This window comes from Eretmochelys imbricata, chromosome 20 (assembly GCF_965152235.1).
Source record: "Eretmochelys imbricata isolate rEreImb1 chromosome 20, rEreImb1.hap1, whole genome shotgun sequence".
NCBI lineage: Eukaryota > Metazoa > Chordata > Testudines > Cheloniidae > Eretmochelys > Eretmochelys imbricata.
This window is the reverse complement of record NC_135591.1, coordinates 2,863,120-2,880,718: the sequence shown is the minus strand read 5'-3', so window position 1 is coordinate 2,880,718 and position 17,599 is coordinate 2,863,120. Positions and strand designations below refer to the sequence as shown.

The 17,599-nt window shown below is 44.8% G+C and overlaps 1 protein-coding gene across 1 annotated transcript; it reads left to right on the top strand.

Annotated features, from left to right (window-relative positions):
• The first annotated feature begins 2,079 nt into the window (after positions 1-2,079).
• Positions 2,080-15,537, top strand: PTGES3 (prostaglandin E synthase 3). Its single transcript, XM_077838180.1, has 8 exons — positions 2,080-2,345; positions 11,140-11,253; positions 11,421-11,490; positions 12,220-12,318; positions 12,620-12,709; positions 13,596-13,658; positions 13,984-14,008; positions 14,604-15,537. Exons 1-8 carry the CDS (start codon positions 2,095-2,097, stop codon positions 14,621-14,623), a joined length of 732 nt encoding a protein of 243 aa, XP_077694306.1. The 5' UTR covers positions 2,080-2,094; the 3' UTR covers positions 14,624-15,537.
• Positions 15,538-17,599: the final 2,062 nt, after the last annotated feature.

Below are 17,599 nucleotides of genomic sequence, written 5' to 3'. Positions count from 1 at the left end.
GAGTTCCGAATCTCCCATGGGAAGCCTTCGGAGGATGCAGGAAGATGGAGCAGAGGGGGCCAGATGCTGTAGCCAAATTTGGGAAGAATACTGGAGTGTGAGGTTCAGGGAGCTGGGCTCGATCGTTTTAATTAAGACTTTAGCGCTTAGAGAGAAGTGATAGGATTTGAAAGTAGCTGAGGACTCCAGTAGGCTGCATTCAGAGGCTGGTAGGTGAGACTAGAAGGGGTAAAACCTGAAAGGATCTCTTCCAGAGTCCCATTTGGTGTGAGGTAGAGCTGAGTGTGAACTATTCTAACCTGTCAGATGTTGCTTTGAGTCTGCAGGGGCATTGATAGGGCTTAATTATCGATTTGACTGGTTGTCTGATAGAATGGCAGCATATTACACCCTTTATGCTGTTGTTAGGGGGATAAGTGTTAGAAATCCAGATGATGATCTTTTATTTTTGCCCTGCGGGAAGGATGGTTTGGTGGTTAAAACAAAAAACAGGGAGTCAGGATACTTGCATTCTCTTCCTGCCCTGTGACCAGCTTCCTGGGTTGACCTAGAGCAAGTAACTTCTTCTCCGGGTGCCTCAACTTCCTGAGTTGTAAAATAGGAAGAACACCCACCGTACAGGGGTGATTTAGTTGGGGTTGGTCCTGCTTTGAGCAGGGGGTTGAACTAGATGACCTCCTGAGGTCCCTTCCAAACCTGATAGTCTATGATTCTGTGATTATCTAGACAATTGCTTCGCTGCCTGGATGTTGCCCTGTTTTGAAAATGCAGCTTTATCCAATGGAAAGGCTAATGAACTCAGCTTCTCTCACTGTTTTGGAAGGAGGGAATCTGTTTCTTTGTTGTTGACTGGGATGTTAAGGCTTTCTAATGTGAGCACCCCCCCCCCCCCCCGCCCCTGCTGCAATGTGAGTGCCTGCTTCCTATCTCCCAGACAACTCAGGAGAGCTTATAATTAGGCGTGGTGGAATTTGATATATATTTTGATGGATATCCATCTTTATATGTAAACGTTTTTAATATTTTTGCTCTATTTACATGTTCACAATTGTGGGAATCTGTAGTGGGTGGCGGGCAGGATATAATGGTAACGAAAGTTCTCAAGCCCGCATTTTCCTCTGCCTATCGTTTACATTTCAGTGTAGGACGATATTTTTTCGTAGGGTTGTGTGCGCCCGGTGAAACCGACATTTATGGACATTTGCCGATAAAAATCTGACCTTTCCAAGCCTGTTTTATAATGCTCCCAAAAGACAGGCTGTGGAGGAGGAGCCCTCGTAAATAAGGAGCAAATCGTGTGCATGGCTATTTCCTTCATGAACGGGGGCTTTGCGCCTTACTTTATGCTGAGGTTTTTGCTTTTACCGTGGGTCATTCTCTAGCCCTCTGGCAAGACTGGGTCTTTCTCTTTATTTTTGGCAAGAGAGCGCATCTCCCACAGCCGCCGCTCTCTGCTTTAGATGTCCAGGCCTTCCAGGGCTGCCCTCTCCGCGCAGAAGGGGCTCCGCGCCCGTGGCCTCTGACGGGCGCCGTGGGGGCCTGGGCCTGGCTCTGGCTCTGGGGAGCAGGGCTCTGGCTCCTGAGGCCTGTGGATCTCAAAGCCCTTTAAAGGGAAGCGGGGAGGGGACCTGCACCCTGGCCCTGGAGGAGCTGTGCAGCTGGTGGACAAATGGGGGGCGGGGGTGCCAGCTGTTGTGACCCCAGACCCAACCTGCCCCTGCTAGAGACACGGTCCCCCCCTTCTCTGGGCACCACCATGGCCCAAGAAAACTACATGTCCCAGCAGCCTCCACTCTCGTTTCCATGGCAATCCTGGGCCGGGGAGCTGTGCCCACACACCGTAGCAACAGCGGGAGCCGTCGGCGCATGCGCCGCGCGTGGGCCGGGGGCAAATTAGGGGACTCGAAAGGGAGGCTAGGTGCGTGCGTGCTGCGACGGTGGGAGACGCGCGTGCGCACTCCGGAGCAGGCTGCCCCGAGCACGCGCGCGTGGAAGGCCGAGAGCCGCGAGGCGGTTGGGGCGCATGCGCTCTGCGTCCGGTCGGGCCCACCTGGGCGCAAAGCGCGCTGAGGGAGCGGGCGCCGGCGCCGGCGCATGCGCGGCGGGGAGTGCGGCGAGAGGCGGGAGCGTGGGGTATTTTGCTGCGTCACCAGCGCCTGGAACAGCCGCCGTTGCCCGAGCGCGCGGTGCATTGTGGGTGCTAGGCCGAGCCCTGAGGAGCCGCCGCCGCCGCTGCTGGCTCACGCTGGTCGGACCCGGTCCCTCTCGCCGCTGCCCGCCCGCGCCAGAGAGCCCCGAGCCGGGGAGCCGCCTGACCCGGAGCCGACCCTGCCGCCGTCCGCCATGTGAGGGGGGGAAGGGGATGAGGGCCGGGGCGGCGCGGCCTGTGGGGCCGGAGGAGGGGGAGGGAGCTACTCCCCCCGCAGCGGGGAGGGGCCCCGCAAGGCCGCGGCCCTGGCGGGGGCGCTTTTGGGAGGTGATGGGGAGTCGGGTGCGCAGCTTTCGGGGGGGGGCACGTGGGTTGGTGGGGGGGAGGGTGCAGGGCTTTCGGGGGGCACGTGGGTAGGTGGGGGGGAGGGTGCAGGGCTTTCGGGGGGCACGTGGGTAGGTGGGGGGGAGGGTGCAGGGCTTTCGGGGGGCACGTGGGTAGGTGGGGGGGAGGGTGCAGGGCTTTCGGGGGGCACGTGGGTAGGTGGGGGGGAGGGTGCAGGGCTTTCGGGGGGCACGTGGGTAGGTGGGGGGGAGGGTGCAGGGCTTTCGGGGGGCACGTGGGTAGGTGGGGGGGAGGGCGCAGGGCTTTTTGGGGTGTGTGGGAGGAGGGCTGTCGGGGGGCCACGTGGGGTAGGTGGGGGGAGAGGAGGAGGGCTGTTGGGGGGCTTGGGGGAGGGCTTTCGGGGGGCCACGTGGGGGAGGTTGTCGGGGGGCACGTGGGGTAGGTGGGGGTGGAGGAGGAGGAGGGTTCCTTTTGGGGGAGGGCTGTCGGGGGGCCACGTGGGGTAGGTGGGGGGCTGAGCAGCTCAGCCTTTAGGCTTGATCACCTGTCTGGGTGTGAGAGAGGGTAATTTGGGGGTGGGAGGCGGGTCCCTACAGCCCAGGGGCTGAGTAGTAAAGCCGGAGGGGCTGGATGTAACCAGCAGCCTTTGTTTTTATTAAGGTGAGGTGTTGTCAGGGTTCCCAGGTCTCCTGTCTCTCCTAGGAGCACCTGAGGTTGTCGCTCAAACCTGTAACTGCCCCCCACCCCCCTTTAAGAATTCATGGAACGGTCAGCTTCTGAGCTGTTTTACAGCTTCCCTGTTTGAGGGATTGGGCACTTACATTATATTTCTGGAGCAGCAGCCTTCAATACAGTCCAAAACTAAGTATAAATGGGACACAAGACAGCAGTTTCATTGCTTTCTCTTGTGGATTAAGGAATGCAAGCCACTATATTAATTGCTGTTGGCTGTTTAAGTTCTTTAGTGTGTTAATCTTCTTACAAACCACGTTTCTCAAGCAGCAAAATGTGACAGAAACTGAAACAAGAAACTTACTCTGGCAGACCATGAACTAGTAATGGTCTAGGGGAATTGGGAGATAGGACTCTGAATTCTCTTCACGGCTTGACTTCTGACATGCTTTGTGATCTTGAGCAAGCCACTTCACCTGTATGGCCTTATTTCTCTTTCTGTTTCTCTGTAAAATGGAGACTCGGGAGGGTGTTAAGCCTAAACATTTGTAAAGTGGTACAGGCATTTACATTCCAAAGCAATGTAAAATATTAGGTGTGTGCATGTCATAAAATAACTGAGATCCCAACTACTGTGTTACTCAAAAACTTCCCAAGTTGACTTCTGGTTGTGGCAATTTGTATTTTGTCCAGTATAGAATTGCTTAGTTTTGCAGGTCTGCAGCATGGTACCAGACCAGATGATGAATCTCTAGAACAGGGGCTTCTCAAAGTGGGGATTGGGACCCCTCAGGGGGTCACGAGGTGATTACATGGGGGAGGTTGCGAGCTGTCAACCTCCACCCCAAACCCTGCTTTGCCTCCAGCATTTTTAATGGTGTTAAATATATAAACAAGTCTTTTTAATTTATAAGGTGGGGTCGCACTCAGAGGCTTGCTGTGTGAAAGGGGTCACCAGTAAAAAAAAGTTTGAGCCACTGCTCTAGAATATACATACAGGCATCCTCATAACTATTTTAATATATTTTAAATATGCTTATTGCCTTGTTTCTGGGTACACATGTAAAATGACTTGTAATAAAAGCTAGTTTCATTACCTAAAACTGAATCCCACACTCACCAATGAACCAAAATACTCTTTGCCACTATCAGACCCTCAGGTAAATTCTTGCTCACCAAACAAACTTTGCAGCATGTCAATAAAGTGAACCAACTCGGGCCTTGTTGGGGGAGAATTACACAGTAGAGATCCCTTCACTGAAACCTAGACCCCATGGCATTCAATACCAGGGAAAGAACAAGATAACCTGGGGGTTGATTTGAATGGTGGTGGTATATGGGGAAAGATTGTCTTGGTGTCTAGGACCCCAGTCTATTTTAGCACTTCACAGTCACTAGCAACCCCTTGAACTGCAAATGCTACAGGATACCAGTGCCATCTTTGGAGCATTGATTTTAATATAGTCCATGCAATTAACTTTGCTAAGCTGAGGAGTCGCTGTATTCTGCACCAGCTGTAACTTCCAGGTGGTTTCCTGTGTAGTCTGTCACTTCCACATTGCATTAATGCAGTGTGTTCTACATCAGACAAGTATGGCTAATTTGGCAGGATTCTCATCAGATGGAAACTAGTGAAGAGGTCACTGTAAAGTAGGAATTAAGATGCAAGATGAAACATAGCACAGTGTGATGTGCTAGTCACTTAGGTTTAACACACCAATTTACCAGTAGGGCTGAGGTGGTCTTTCATTATTTGAGAACAATGGCAAACAGAAGTGATTGGCTCTGATCTAATGCACTGTGGTCATAATTCTTAAGTAAATGAAACTGGTTTCCTTGTGTGTGTTTCATCTAGTGGCAAAGGGCACCAGAATGTAAAATACAGGTAACTTGTATGGAGAAGGCTACTTATTGTAAGGGGCCAGAGAACATTACTTTAACTCTGCTAAAGATACCGTTTACTTTCCAAGTACATGACAGTTGTGTGTCATGGTACAAATTGTTTGAAATATTGGACAAACCTAATAGTGCATTTAGGACTTAACGAGAAGTTGATGTGATAGAACTCTGCCTCATTCCTTGTAGCTCAAGTGGCCGCTTGAACAACTAGAAGCAATATTAAATGAACTTTTTCAGCCCTCCTGGATGAAAGGTGGTGGTTCTTGTGAGATGGACTTGGTTACACTGAGGGAAGAGAGGAAAATGGTAGGCTTTCATGATAATGCGTGCAACTGGTGCCCTTGAAAATCCAGATCACATTTCTCCGCTACTAGTCAGGCAATGTGTCGTGGTTAGTGCTGCATAATGGTTATATAGGTGTGGAGTGACCTTACTGCACAAGTGCACCGTAAAAAATTTAGTCTCTCTTCTTCCAGGAAAATTAAAATATAGACACAGTACTACCTCATCTGGAATTTCTGCTCGTAGTGCTGGTGCATCTTGCATTACTGTTTGTGTTATGAAATTCTGATTCCTGGCACATCATGTGAGGGCCTAAATTAAGGTTGCCATCGACCTTAGCTTAATTTTTAAACACTGACCAGCAGATAGCCATCCAGATCAAGACTTCCAGAGCAGTTTAACCTGACTGCAGCAAGCCATTTTGGGGGGGAGAAGAGATAAGAAAAGGAGTACTTGTGGCACCTTAGAGACTAACAAATTTATTTGTGTCTCTGAGGTGCCACAAGTATGCCTTTTCTTTTTGCAGATACAGACTGGCACGGCTGCTACTCTAAAACGAGAGAATTCAAACTTTAAACATAGGTCTAGTGTATTTCCTCTTGCGACTATCACCTACTATCACATGGCTTAAGGAATTGGGAAGGGAACCCCCATTTAATTCTAGAGGTAATCTTTTAAGCAGACTCTTAGGAAATACTGTATAGTGGTGCAGTACCTTATTCCTGTAAGACCCAGTTAATCTTGGCAAAGATGCTGAGGGCATGGCTTGTTTCTTCCGATGTGTAGCTATTACATATGCATGTAACTCTTAGAAGGCTGCTGGTATCTCCTCTGACACTGAAAATGCTTGCTAAACGTTAATAGTGCTCAACAAAACTCTTGCATTAGAAGAGAGATCACTGTCCCTTCTCTTGATGACGTAACAACTCTGGGTGATAACTGATGTATCGAGTTCCATGGAGTTGGATTTTCATATTCTCACCAGCAGATTGGGAGATGGCTAACGTACATAGCATCCAAGGGCAGCAAGTCTGATGCCTGGGCTAGGCAAATAAAAGTAGGGCACGCTTACCCTTGTCCTTTTTTTCTTTACATGCCTTTAAGCCTTAGCAGGGTGAGGATTTTGTCAAATAAGGAATTAAAAATATTGAACTGGGGGAATAACCACTCTTTTATTACTAAATTTACCCAGCATGGGTCCGCACAAATATGAAAGGAAACTTCTTGCCTTACATGCTATTTCTCAAATGTGTCACTAGAAGGAAGATAGTCTTTCACCCAGTGGGTTGGAGTGGTTTGCTTGAATTCAAACAACCCATCCAGGAGTGGATTCTTTTTTCACATTTGAAGATCACTGTTTGTGGTAGAGGGAACTTCTTAATTCCTACGTGGGCATTATTGGGTTATGCTCGGTCCCAGAAAGATAGAACCAGACCTTAATGGAAACACTTTTTTCCTGTGGAGCATAGGAAAACATAATTGTGAACCCAGTCAGTTGTCTTTGCTATCAGATCAGTCTTCGTAGAGCTGGTGCAAGAATTGCCAATAAAGTGGGTCTCTTCTGTGGTAGCAACTATTTGTGTATGGCTAGAAGCTGTCTTTGAAATTCTCAGAATACTATCCCAAAGTTTGCATTTTTCCCTATTGAGTTCTCCATCACCACCACCATATAAGAACATAAGAATGGCCATACTGGGTCAGACCAAAGGTCCATCCAGCCCAGTATCCTGTCTACTGACAGTGGCCAATGCCAAGTGCCCCAGAGGGAATGAACCTAATAGGTAATGATCAAGTGATCTCTCTCCTGCCATCTGTCTCTGCTCTCTGACAAACAGAGGCTAGGGACACCATTCCTTACCCATCCTGGCTAATAGCCATTAATGGACTTAACCGCCATGAATTTATCCAGTTCTCTTTTAAACCCTGTTATAGTCCTAGCCTTCGCAACCTCCTCCGGCAAGGAGTTCCACAGGTTGACTGTGCACTGAGTGAAGAAGAACTTCCTTTTATTTGTTTTAAACCTGCTGCCCATTAATTTCATTTGGTGGCCCCTAGTTCTTATATTATGGGAACAAGTAAATAACTTTTTTTATTCGCTTTCTCCACACCATTCATGATTTTATATACCTCTATCATATCCCCCCTTAGTCTCCTCTTTTCCAGGCTGAAAAGTCCTAGCCTCTTTAATCTCTCCTCTGCCTAATGCTTCAAAATCAGTGTGATTGTGAATCAGTTTTTGTGCTTTTTAATAAGTAAGACACTTGAAAAAGATTTTGATTAAAACCATGTCCACTAAAATAAGTCTAGGAGTACTTGTGGCACCTTAGAGACTAACCAATTTATTTGAGCATGAGCATCCGATGAAGTGAGCTGTAGCTCACGAAAGCTCATGCTCAAATAAATTGGTTAGTCTCTAAGGTGCCACAAGTCCTCCTTTTCTTTTTGCGAATACAGACTAACACGGCTGTTACTCTGAAACCTAAAATAAGTCTGCTCACTTAGCAACATAAAATCCTTGTGCTACTGGAATACTCTCAAACGACACGTTATACTGTGTTTTCAGATTTAACCTCTCAAGTAAGACACAAACTAAAAGTTCAACAAAAATAAAATAAATAGTTTCCGTTTTACAAACATTTTCTTTCCTTCAAGCTTCTTATCCTTGGTTCCTAGTATAATCAGAGTAGTGCTTGAATAATTTTAGGTAGACTCTGCTGCAGTAACTGGACAGAAGCATACTAGAGCTATATGTTCAGAACAGCTCTTTACTCTTTCTGGCAAGAGTAAAATGAAACACCGAAACACTGCCTTTAGTGTGCTGGGAAAACCATCCGACACTAACCCTGAAAATTCTGTTCATAAAATAAACTTACAGAACCTGCTGAACATTGCATTATAAGATGGATGGAGAAAATCCCTTGCTAAATGTGTAATGGTGCATGTAAATGTGCTTGGCTATTGGTTTTGTGTCAAACGTTGCAGAATACTTCATGCTTGACTCAGTCAATTGAGAGTCTGAGTCAGAATCTTCTCAGAAGCTTTACCTTTCAAAAGTGTAGCAGTGGTCTGTTGAAATGGTCTGAGAACTTGTCCTTGTATTAAGATACTCTTTTTGGCAGGTTATTGCAATGCATTAACATGGAGGGTTGGACTGCAGAGCACCTTGTTCTCAATCCCTCCATGTAATGGCAGGAAAAAGCTAATGTCCCACACATTCTTAGCTCTTTACATGTGTTGTATATACAAAGTGCAAATACCCATTCTTTCAGATGCAACTGAACGCTCTAGACTTCTGTGGTATTAATAATTAACTGTTACCCAATATATTGAGGTAGTCAAAATTTATTAAAGAATAAAACCTTGAGACCACTTCTTTAAAAGTTTCTGATATATAGGAACGATTTACTGAACTCATGAGCAGGACTGTATTTGTGTTCCAGCATTGCGGTTCTCTGTATCTGAGATCTGCCCTTTAACATTATAAATGGGTTACTACTGTCCTACCTCCCAGGTCTCTGGAGGAAGGTATCCCAAAGTCCATTGCACTTTGTGAAGAATGCTTCCTGTCTTGTGATCATGGCAACAGCAGCTTATGCAAAGGGGGGTGACTAGTCTTTCCTCCAGAATGCAGAAATTCAGTTATCCAGCCTGGCTTGCATGTCAGCTGTACTGATCTGTCAAGTTTTGCTGGGAAGTATGCAACTGGGTATACTGAAGCATGTTAGCTCTTCCTGTCAGATGAGTACACTGACACTTAACACTGTCCTACTTCTAGTAGAAATGGTAGTCCAACTTGCGCCTGCTTGTAGTGTTAGCAAGTTGTGGGGAAGACAAAGGATTTCCACTCTTGTTCTGTGGTACTGAGACATGTGGAAGGTGCTTGCTTGTGCAGTTATCTTTAGTGACCCTAGTGAGTCCCGTTCTCCCCCACCCTGCCCTATAGTTAAGGTGTGGTTCTATTTGTCAGTGTAACCAGGACTTAGGCATGGCTAACACTTGGCTCAGGCCTTGGATTCAGATGGGAACAACCACATCCTCCTGCAAAACAGAACCTGTCTCTTTTGTAACACCATTGAACTTGTAGTGCAGGTGGAACCAAAAAGTGCCATTAAATCATACTCGCTCAGTTCTTTTAAAGGTACTGAGATCAAATCTACCCACTTCCTGCTTAATATAAAACCAACTAGTGATAACTTCAGTATAAGGCAATTTTCAAGTCTTGTCTGTTCCTCCAACACTAGACATGTACAAGGGATCCGTTTAGAGCTGGTGTTAAAAGTAACCTATAGAGGCTAGGCAACTGAACTTTTAGGGACCTCAAAACCTTGACAGCAAAGCTAATAAACTGATTTGTATAAAGTCTGTCACCCTGAAAGAATGCTGTGTCCTTTACTAGCTTTGCTTCCTGGGCACCTAAATACAGCTGCCTATGCGGTGTGGTTTCCATTCTGCAGCAAAAGCATTGATTGCTCTAGAGGAGGGGAAACGAAGCTATTGAGGGAAATGAGGAGGAGGAGTAAGAATCTAATTACCCAGGTCAGAATTTGTCCAGGACACTGATACTGCTGTTTGTACCACAAGTGACACAAGATCTCGATGGACCTTGTGTGGTCAGAGCTTCAGCTTTACATCTTATCCAAAAACCAAAAGATCTGATTTGTATTATTCTGGGGAGTTGGTTTACCGCCTACTGAATTGTGAAGCGCATATACTGTTGCACGTGTGTTCTTTTGAGGCCTCCATAAAGGACTGAGCAAGCCTTTATCCTACTTAGGCTGAGATCTGACATGGTCAACTCAAAATGGTACAGTTCCTGGAGACTTGTCATGGATGCCCCTGTTGTATTTTCCTTAGTTTAACTTGTAATTACATGGCTCCTGCCCGCTCTCTGCTTTTGTAATACGGTAGTTTGGAGCGGAGGGATAGCAGCTTTTGTGGGGAGGGTTTTATAAATAAAGTGAAGTGTATTTCTAACTCCTAATAAATCTCAGCACTTCTAAATAGCAGAAAAAAAATCTCATTGCTAAGTCTGAAAGACTACTCTCCTTAAAACTGTCTGTCTAGGTCCTGTTTACAAACCTGTGCGCTTGCTGGCCATTTCTAATGGCATTCAAATGCAAATTAAACTGAGCTTACTCTTTCTTACCAGCTCATCTTCAGAAACTTGAGTCTTCTGATTACTTTTCTATTTCACAGAGTTTTTAACTAGAGAACTTGCTTCAAAACAGGTATATGTTGAGTCTGGCTAAATAGGAACCACTCGTGTTCTGCTACTCCAGTACCTTTGAGTTCTTGCTATTAGACAAGAGGCCTGATTGCCTTAAGTGTATGATCTCTTCATTGCATTTCATGAGCTGTGATAACTTTTAAGCATTCAAGGAGTGTTACCACTTTGCAATGCTTTTGGGGGATTAAACACTGAGTAATTTTCTGTTCTCTCTCCAGCTTCTATCTACTTTTCAACCTAAGCTCCATTTGGGCTGCTACTCATATTGTACTAAGCTGCTTATTGCAGTGTATCTCATAACTGCAAAGACTACTTTCTCTTGCTGATGAAAGTCGCTTTAATTGCAGTGAAAACTAGACAGATGCTATTAAAGCTGTTTGGAAGAGGGAAGTGTGCATAAAGTGGCGATGTCCACCCTTGAATGTGCTAGCAGAATAGGACAGCTGAGCTTTGGTACACTCTGTCTTTAAAAAAAATTAAGAAATAATTTGTCTTTAACAGAGACTTAATTAAATGGAACAAGTTTTCAGTTTTGATCTAATTCTACTAAATGGTCTGTTTTTAGGCAGCCTGCTTCTGCGAAGTGGTATGACCGAAGGGACTACGTCTTTATTGAATTTTGCGTTGAAGACAGTAAAGATGTTAATGTAAATTTTGAAAAATCCAAACTTACATTCAGGTAAATAACTGAGATCATTGTCAAGTGGAAGAGAAATTTCACTATCTAAATGCTGACCTGACCCTTTTTCTAACTAAATAGCTAGTACCTTTATTTTATTTCAACTATGTTTGCTTTGGGACTTTTCAGTCCAGCTACATAACTAGCTTAATTCTTTTCTCTTACAGTTGTCTTGGCGGAAGTGATAACTTTAAGCATTTAAATGAAATCGATCTTTTTAATTATATTGATCCAAATGTAAGTATTTTCTGAACGTTTGTCCTCTGTACCCTTAATAATTATACAAGAAAAAGGGACTCTAAACATGTGAGGTACTTGGATACTATGGATAATGAGCCCCATTAGTAACTTAATGTACTTAAAGAAATTTTTGTCTGAGAAAGGGATTTCTGGTCCGTCCTTTCTGCTACTTGAAGAGTGGCATGTCAAAGTCTGCTCCTGAGTACGTACTTATTGCACTTCTATGTGCATCTCACCACTGTTCTTGCACGTCCTTTCTTAGCTCTCCTTGCTTTATTCTTGTCCATCTTTCTCAAGACCAAAAACAAACACAATCAGCATCATTGCGCCTGTTAGAGCAGGTATATTTACTAGCTTGTAAAATGTTCCTGTGCAGGAGTGTGGGGTTTTAGTCTCGGATGGATAATGACTTTTTGCAGTCCTGTCCTCAGTTTGAATCCTGGGCCCAAAATTGGGGGGAGGGATTATTTTAGTACATGGTAGATCACAGTGCAATGTTCTGTAGACACTCCAGTAGACTTTGGTGATCTATTCAAGCATTCATTGTAAAGAGTTTTCATGCCATGTGACAGGAGGCAGCTACTGTATATACTTTATTCATCCTCTCAAGCATAACTGAGTGATGACCTCTCAAATGGGTGGGTGAATGCTAGATGTATACATTTTACTGAAGTTGCTCCTATCTCCTGACTCTACCATGTTAATAGGACAATTCTTTCATTCCAGGAATCCAAGCATAAAAGAACAGACAGATCTATCTTGTGTTGTTTAAGAAAAGGAGAATCTGGCCAGTCATGGCCAAGGTTAACAAAAGAGAAGGCAAAGGTACACTTCTATTCTGTGGGGGCTTGGCGTGTGGTTGGTTGTTTTTTGGTTATGCTTATGGAAGCAGTGGTCACTGCCACTCAAATTATGGAGAGTCCATATGTCATGCCAAATGATGAATGGGTTAAGTATTTACTGTGTCATTCAGCCCCTCTCCAAACAAAATGGCAGCTCTTGAGGAACCTGCCTACATTTTCCTAATGTGAGGGAAGACTTTTCCTGTCTATTTCCTCTACCCCCAACACAACCCTAGAACAAATATTTCTCCCTCAAGGAGATAACTGTTTGTATTCCTGTGTAGCTCAACTGGCTCAGTGTGGATTTCAACAACTGGAAAGACTGGGAAGATGATTCAGATGAAGACCTGTCCAATTTTGATCGCTTCTCTGAGGTGAGGGAAGAGGAGAACCCAAAGGCCTGGGTTCCATTTTGGGGTTTTGGCTGCAAGCAATAGCTGGTGGCTAGGCAATCAGACCGCTTTAGTTGTCTTAACAGACCAAGTTGCTCCTTGGCCATCAGTACCAATGCACACTCATTCCACATTAAACTCCAGCTGTTGCCAGCACCAAATGGGTGACTTGGCAGGTTCCAACTAAAGCAAATCAATTTTAGAATTGTAGCAACTTCATACATAATATATAAAAACAAAAAAAACACTTCACTGGCTGCTTCTTCGGTATGTTTAATCTTTCCTTATGATGATCTCTTAATTGCACTTTGAAGAACCAGGCTTCGTGCCAAGGGAGGCCTGCACAGCACTCAGAAGCAGTAGACCAAGTGCACATAGGTGGTGCTAGAAGGCATGTCTTCTCCAGAGCAGAGACCGCCAGTTCTGAGCTGTGCAACAGATTGTGTGGGTGTGGCTGTGGACTCTGATAAGATTACCAGATTTATTTGTTCTTGTGACCAAACCTATACTTAACGTGCCTCTTCAGAGGTAGAGGACAGCTAATGCATTAATTTGACTTCTCATCAGATTGAGATGCAGTAAATTTTAAAACAATATTTTGAATCTTGAGTTTTGTACTAATTGAGCTACTCTGCATTCTTTCTTGGGCTCTTCTCATGAAATATTCTTAATGAAGATGCAGTAACTACTGCACTTGTGTAGACGGGTTTACAGAAAGCACAGTGGAGACTGATCAAGTGGAACAGGGCTCTGTGATAATTGGGACTGTTTTTAGACTTGGAATGCAGTATTCCTTGGGTTTTACAGAGAATGAGAAAACGTCAGTGAGGCAAAGTCTCTAATTTAACACTAGTTTCCTTTATAACAGATGATGAACAACATGGGTGGAGATGAAGATGTAGATTTGCCAGAAGTAGATGGAGCAGATGATGTAAGTAGTTTATGGGGAACATCAGATTTGGGAAAACCTACTTTTGTGTCCTCTGCAATGACCTCAAATGGTAGTGGCTTTACCACCACAGCTGTTGTGCTTGAACAAACCTTCAGCTGTGGTTCTTGGTAATTCTGCCTTGAAGCATGTAGGGTGTACCAGAGGTATAGAGTCCTTCCTGGAGGTCGTCACAGTAAATCTGATCAAAAGTATGTCTTAAACATCCTCAGTTTAGTGGTGGTGTTTACTGAGCTAGTGTCAGGGCAGAAGGAGCAGCTTCAGGAACAGCTTGTCTTATTTGCTAACTTTTTTCTTCTTTCTCCAGGATTCACCAGACAGTGATGATGAAAGTAAGTTATTTTAGCGTGCAAATTTTTTTCTGAGCGCTAGTCTTGCATAAGCTTTGTTTCATCCAAAGTAGGACAGTCTTGTGGAGAGCTTGCCAGCACTAAGCTTTGTGCTGCATGTCGACACAAGTCACTGTGTTCTAGTTAACCTGCAGTGTGTACTCAATACAGGTCTAACTCCTACATCTGTCATCTAGGCAGTGTGGTCTAACGGACTGTAGAATACAGAATCATAAACTTTCCCAAGAGTTGCAAGCATCACTTTTTAACTTTGCAGATTGCTGCAGTCCCAACAACAATTGTTGAGGCTAGAGACTAATTTGCATCTCCTACATGGTGCTATGTACATGCTAATTGACTGACCTCTTGTATTTCATGTAGCGGTTAGAGGACTCATTGTCAAGTTGCTCACGTATTTGAGAACGTAACTTGTCTTTTCACCGGTGGACAAAGTAGCAGAAGCATTCTTAGAAAAGTCTGCTGCATACTCCTTAGACTGGTGCGGGGATCATGTCTGTACAGCCCCTAGTGCAACAGTTTGTAGGTGATCTGTGTTCAAAACAAAACCCAAACACTAACGTGCCACCTTTATCCTCAGAAATGCCAGATCTGGAGTAAGGAGAACTGTCGTCTTCAGGGTTTGGGGAAAGAACTTCATCACAACATTTCATAACCGAAGAATTCCTGAGTTGATCGCTCTAAAGGCAGATACTGCATCCTTTAACCCATGTTCAATCTGTTTTAAATGGTTTCACTGATGGTTGGTGTGTACCATTGTTCAGGGCAGTCTTAAGCCACATGAGGCAATAATGTTATGCAGGAAAGTTACTTTTCCAGACTTCCAAAAAACAATTGAGGTGTAGGCAATCGCTACAAAATCAGTTGCAATAAAAAGGGCTTAAAGCCTCCTTGCCTCCTCATAAGACATAATTACAATGGGAAGATTCTCAATTTACAGGAAGTGGTAAATTAGCGTTTTCCCCCTCACAGTGTGGACTGCAGATCATCTAAAATTTCAGATTTTTATACCTGGAACTCAACTGACTGAAACAATGTTTTAATTGGCTTACAAAATTAAACTGGTAACACGCTATACCTCTGCGGTGTCTTCAGGTGTATTCCACTAATGTTTTAATAAAAAGGAAAAACAAATTGCTTCACTTTGTTGTATTTAATCACTAGTTAGTGTTCCAGATGTATCCTAGCTAAAACTAGTGACCCCCTAACTTAAATGGGTGAAGCCTGTACATTTGGTATTGTTTGACCCTCAAGCTTTTACATCTCTTAGTACAGAGGGGTGAAAGTGGCTGGCTGTACATTGTTGCTTGTCAATCTGTACATTTAGACCAAATTGTATTTGCACTGTTGGTATGGAAACAAGTGACAAAACATTAATACACTATTGGGTTTCTGTTTCGTTTATTTTGACCAGCTTATTACAAAACTGAAAAACCTCAATCTGTGTTAAGAGCAGAGGGGATTTTTTTTTTTTTTAAATGTCTACATTCTTTCTAATAAACTGTTGAAGACTCCATGGCTGTCCTTTGAACTGTCTGGTTGACTGTAACTTCGTGTATTCTTACTATTTGCTGGAGTGGATTTTTTTTTTTAGTTGGATTACTAGTGTGGGATTATTTCAGCTGTTCGAAGGAGGCAAGTTATAATGTTCCCAGCAAACCTTCAGAAAAGTGGATCTGTAATTGAAAATTGTAGGTACACTTTGACAACAGTTTAAAAAAGAAGTGTTGTGATTTGACTAAAATAAAACAATGTTTTGTCCTCCTCCTAAATCTTTGAGCTTTTGCATTTTGGCACTTTTAGTTTCCCCAAATGGCCCTTGGGCTTTGTCAGGCTGCTGGGTGCATTGGTTCATGATTTCATGATGTTCTACGTCTGGACTCCCAAGTGCAAAGCTTCACATGGGTACAGCTGCAGTGTGCTGCTCCTGATGCAAACAGGGTCTCAAGGATTGTTTCCGTATTCTAGTGCCCGCGGTACTACCTGCCCGAGCCTTGTGGCCACGCACATTTGTGTGTTCCATAACTCGAGCCTAGTCTCCTTTCAGTACATCTCTTTACGAACAGTCAGTTAACTCACCATGACTAGGGTTGGGTCTCCATGAAGATTGCGCCTTCTGCTGAACAGTCTTGCCATGAGTTGGTCCCTGCATGCAGAGACCAAAACCTGCCAGCGTTTAGCCTTTCTCATGCTCCAGGTATGGGAATTAGGGAACAGTCTGGTGTTGCTAAGTCCACACGTCTTTTAGTTTCGAATCAGAAAATCACTTTTGTCTTTTGAGCAGTTTCTCTCCTCTGCAGCAGGAGGCTCTTGCTTTGTACCGTTCCTCAAAACAAGACCCCTTCCAGTGGTCAGTCTACACTTAAACTGCAGCGGCCCAGCTGTAGCGCTTCAGTGAAGCTTCTCCCGTCAGCGTGGTTAATCCACCCCCCTTGACATAGTGCTGCCTGCAGCAGAGTTAGGGCAGTTGAAGCGCATCACTCGCAGGTGTGGGTTTTTCACAGCCCTGCGTGACAGTTGTACTCATGTAAGCTTATAGTGTAGGCCTGGCCTAACAATTCAGAGCCAAAGGTGCAGAAGCCCAGAAACAAATTCAGTAAGCACAGGTGCAGGTGTGTAAGCGGCTCACCTACCTCAGACTGCAGGCTGGGCCATTTGAATCTGCAGGGGATGCAATCTGTAACTGCTGGTGTGACTCTGCTAGAGGAATACAGGAATTGCAGAGTGAAGGCCATAGAAGGGAGAAGATGGATGCAAATTGATCACCTCTGTTGCCTTTTGATCTTAATTTAAGCCCCATTGGTGCTGGCCTTAGCCTTGACGCTATCTGATGGGAGAGGAGCGGTGAGTTGCCAAAGACACTGCAGAGAAGTGGGCCAGGTTCACCCTTAAAGGAAAGGAGATTTCCTAGGCTGGTAAGCCTTGATAAAGGAGTCACTTGTGCCCATCAGAAGAAAGCTGGACCAGCCCTGTGTGGATCATTCTAGTCTCCGGTGCTTTGTTAATAAGATCATTAATAGAACTGTGCGGGTAGGGCTGATGACAGCTCTGCTACCTGCCAATAGGTACATCAAAGAACGTTACCTGACACTGTCGTCACTTATGGTTTCACCTGGTACCTTCTGCAGAACAGGAGCCTCTGGCCTATTCCTGGCACAACATACGTCAGGCTTCATGCAACTAATACTAAGATGTGACCCTGCTTGTTCACTTTTTGTTGTCATTCTGTTACTGTCCCTATATGCTGTTGTAGTCACAAGCCGTGTGTCCCTCTGCTCAGTGGGGATGTCTACTTACGCAACTTCCCTTTTAAAGGGGTCCTAAATATTGTTAGTAATAACTGGAAGTTGTGCAGCTCCTATATCTAACTTAGGTCTAAATTACCTGCTTCAATAGAGTCGCTGCCCTTTGAGGGCAATTGCCTAAACCCCCGCATTGAATATAAACGCGTGGAAAAGAACTGGGCTATCTAGAAATGGAAAACGCATGGGAACATGAGAGAGGCAGCTGATGCAGAGAAGGTGAATGTTCTGTGAGTCCTTGCACACATCCATTCCACTGCAGATGTGTGCCCCC

Excerpts from the sequence above, each read along its gene's own strand:
- PTGES3 (XM_077838180.1), top strand. The coding sequence starts at position 2,095 with ATGCGCGGCGGGGAGTGCGGCGAGAGGCGGGAGCGTGGGGTATTTTGC. Across the intron at positions 12,319-12,619 it reads TAACAAAAGAGAAGGCAAAG|CTCAACTGGCTCAGTGTGGA; the intron begins GTACACTTCTAT and ends ATTCCTGTGTAG. Across the intron at positions 13,659-13,983 it reads AAGTAGATGGAGCAGATGAT|GATTCACCAGACAGTGATGA; the intron begins GTAAGTAGTTTA and ends TTCTTTCTCCAG.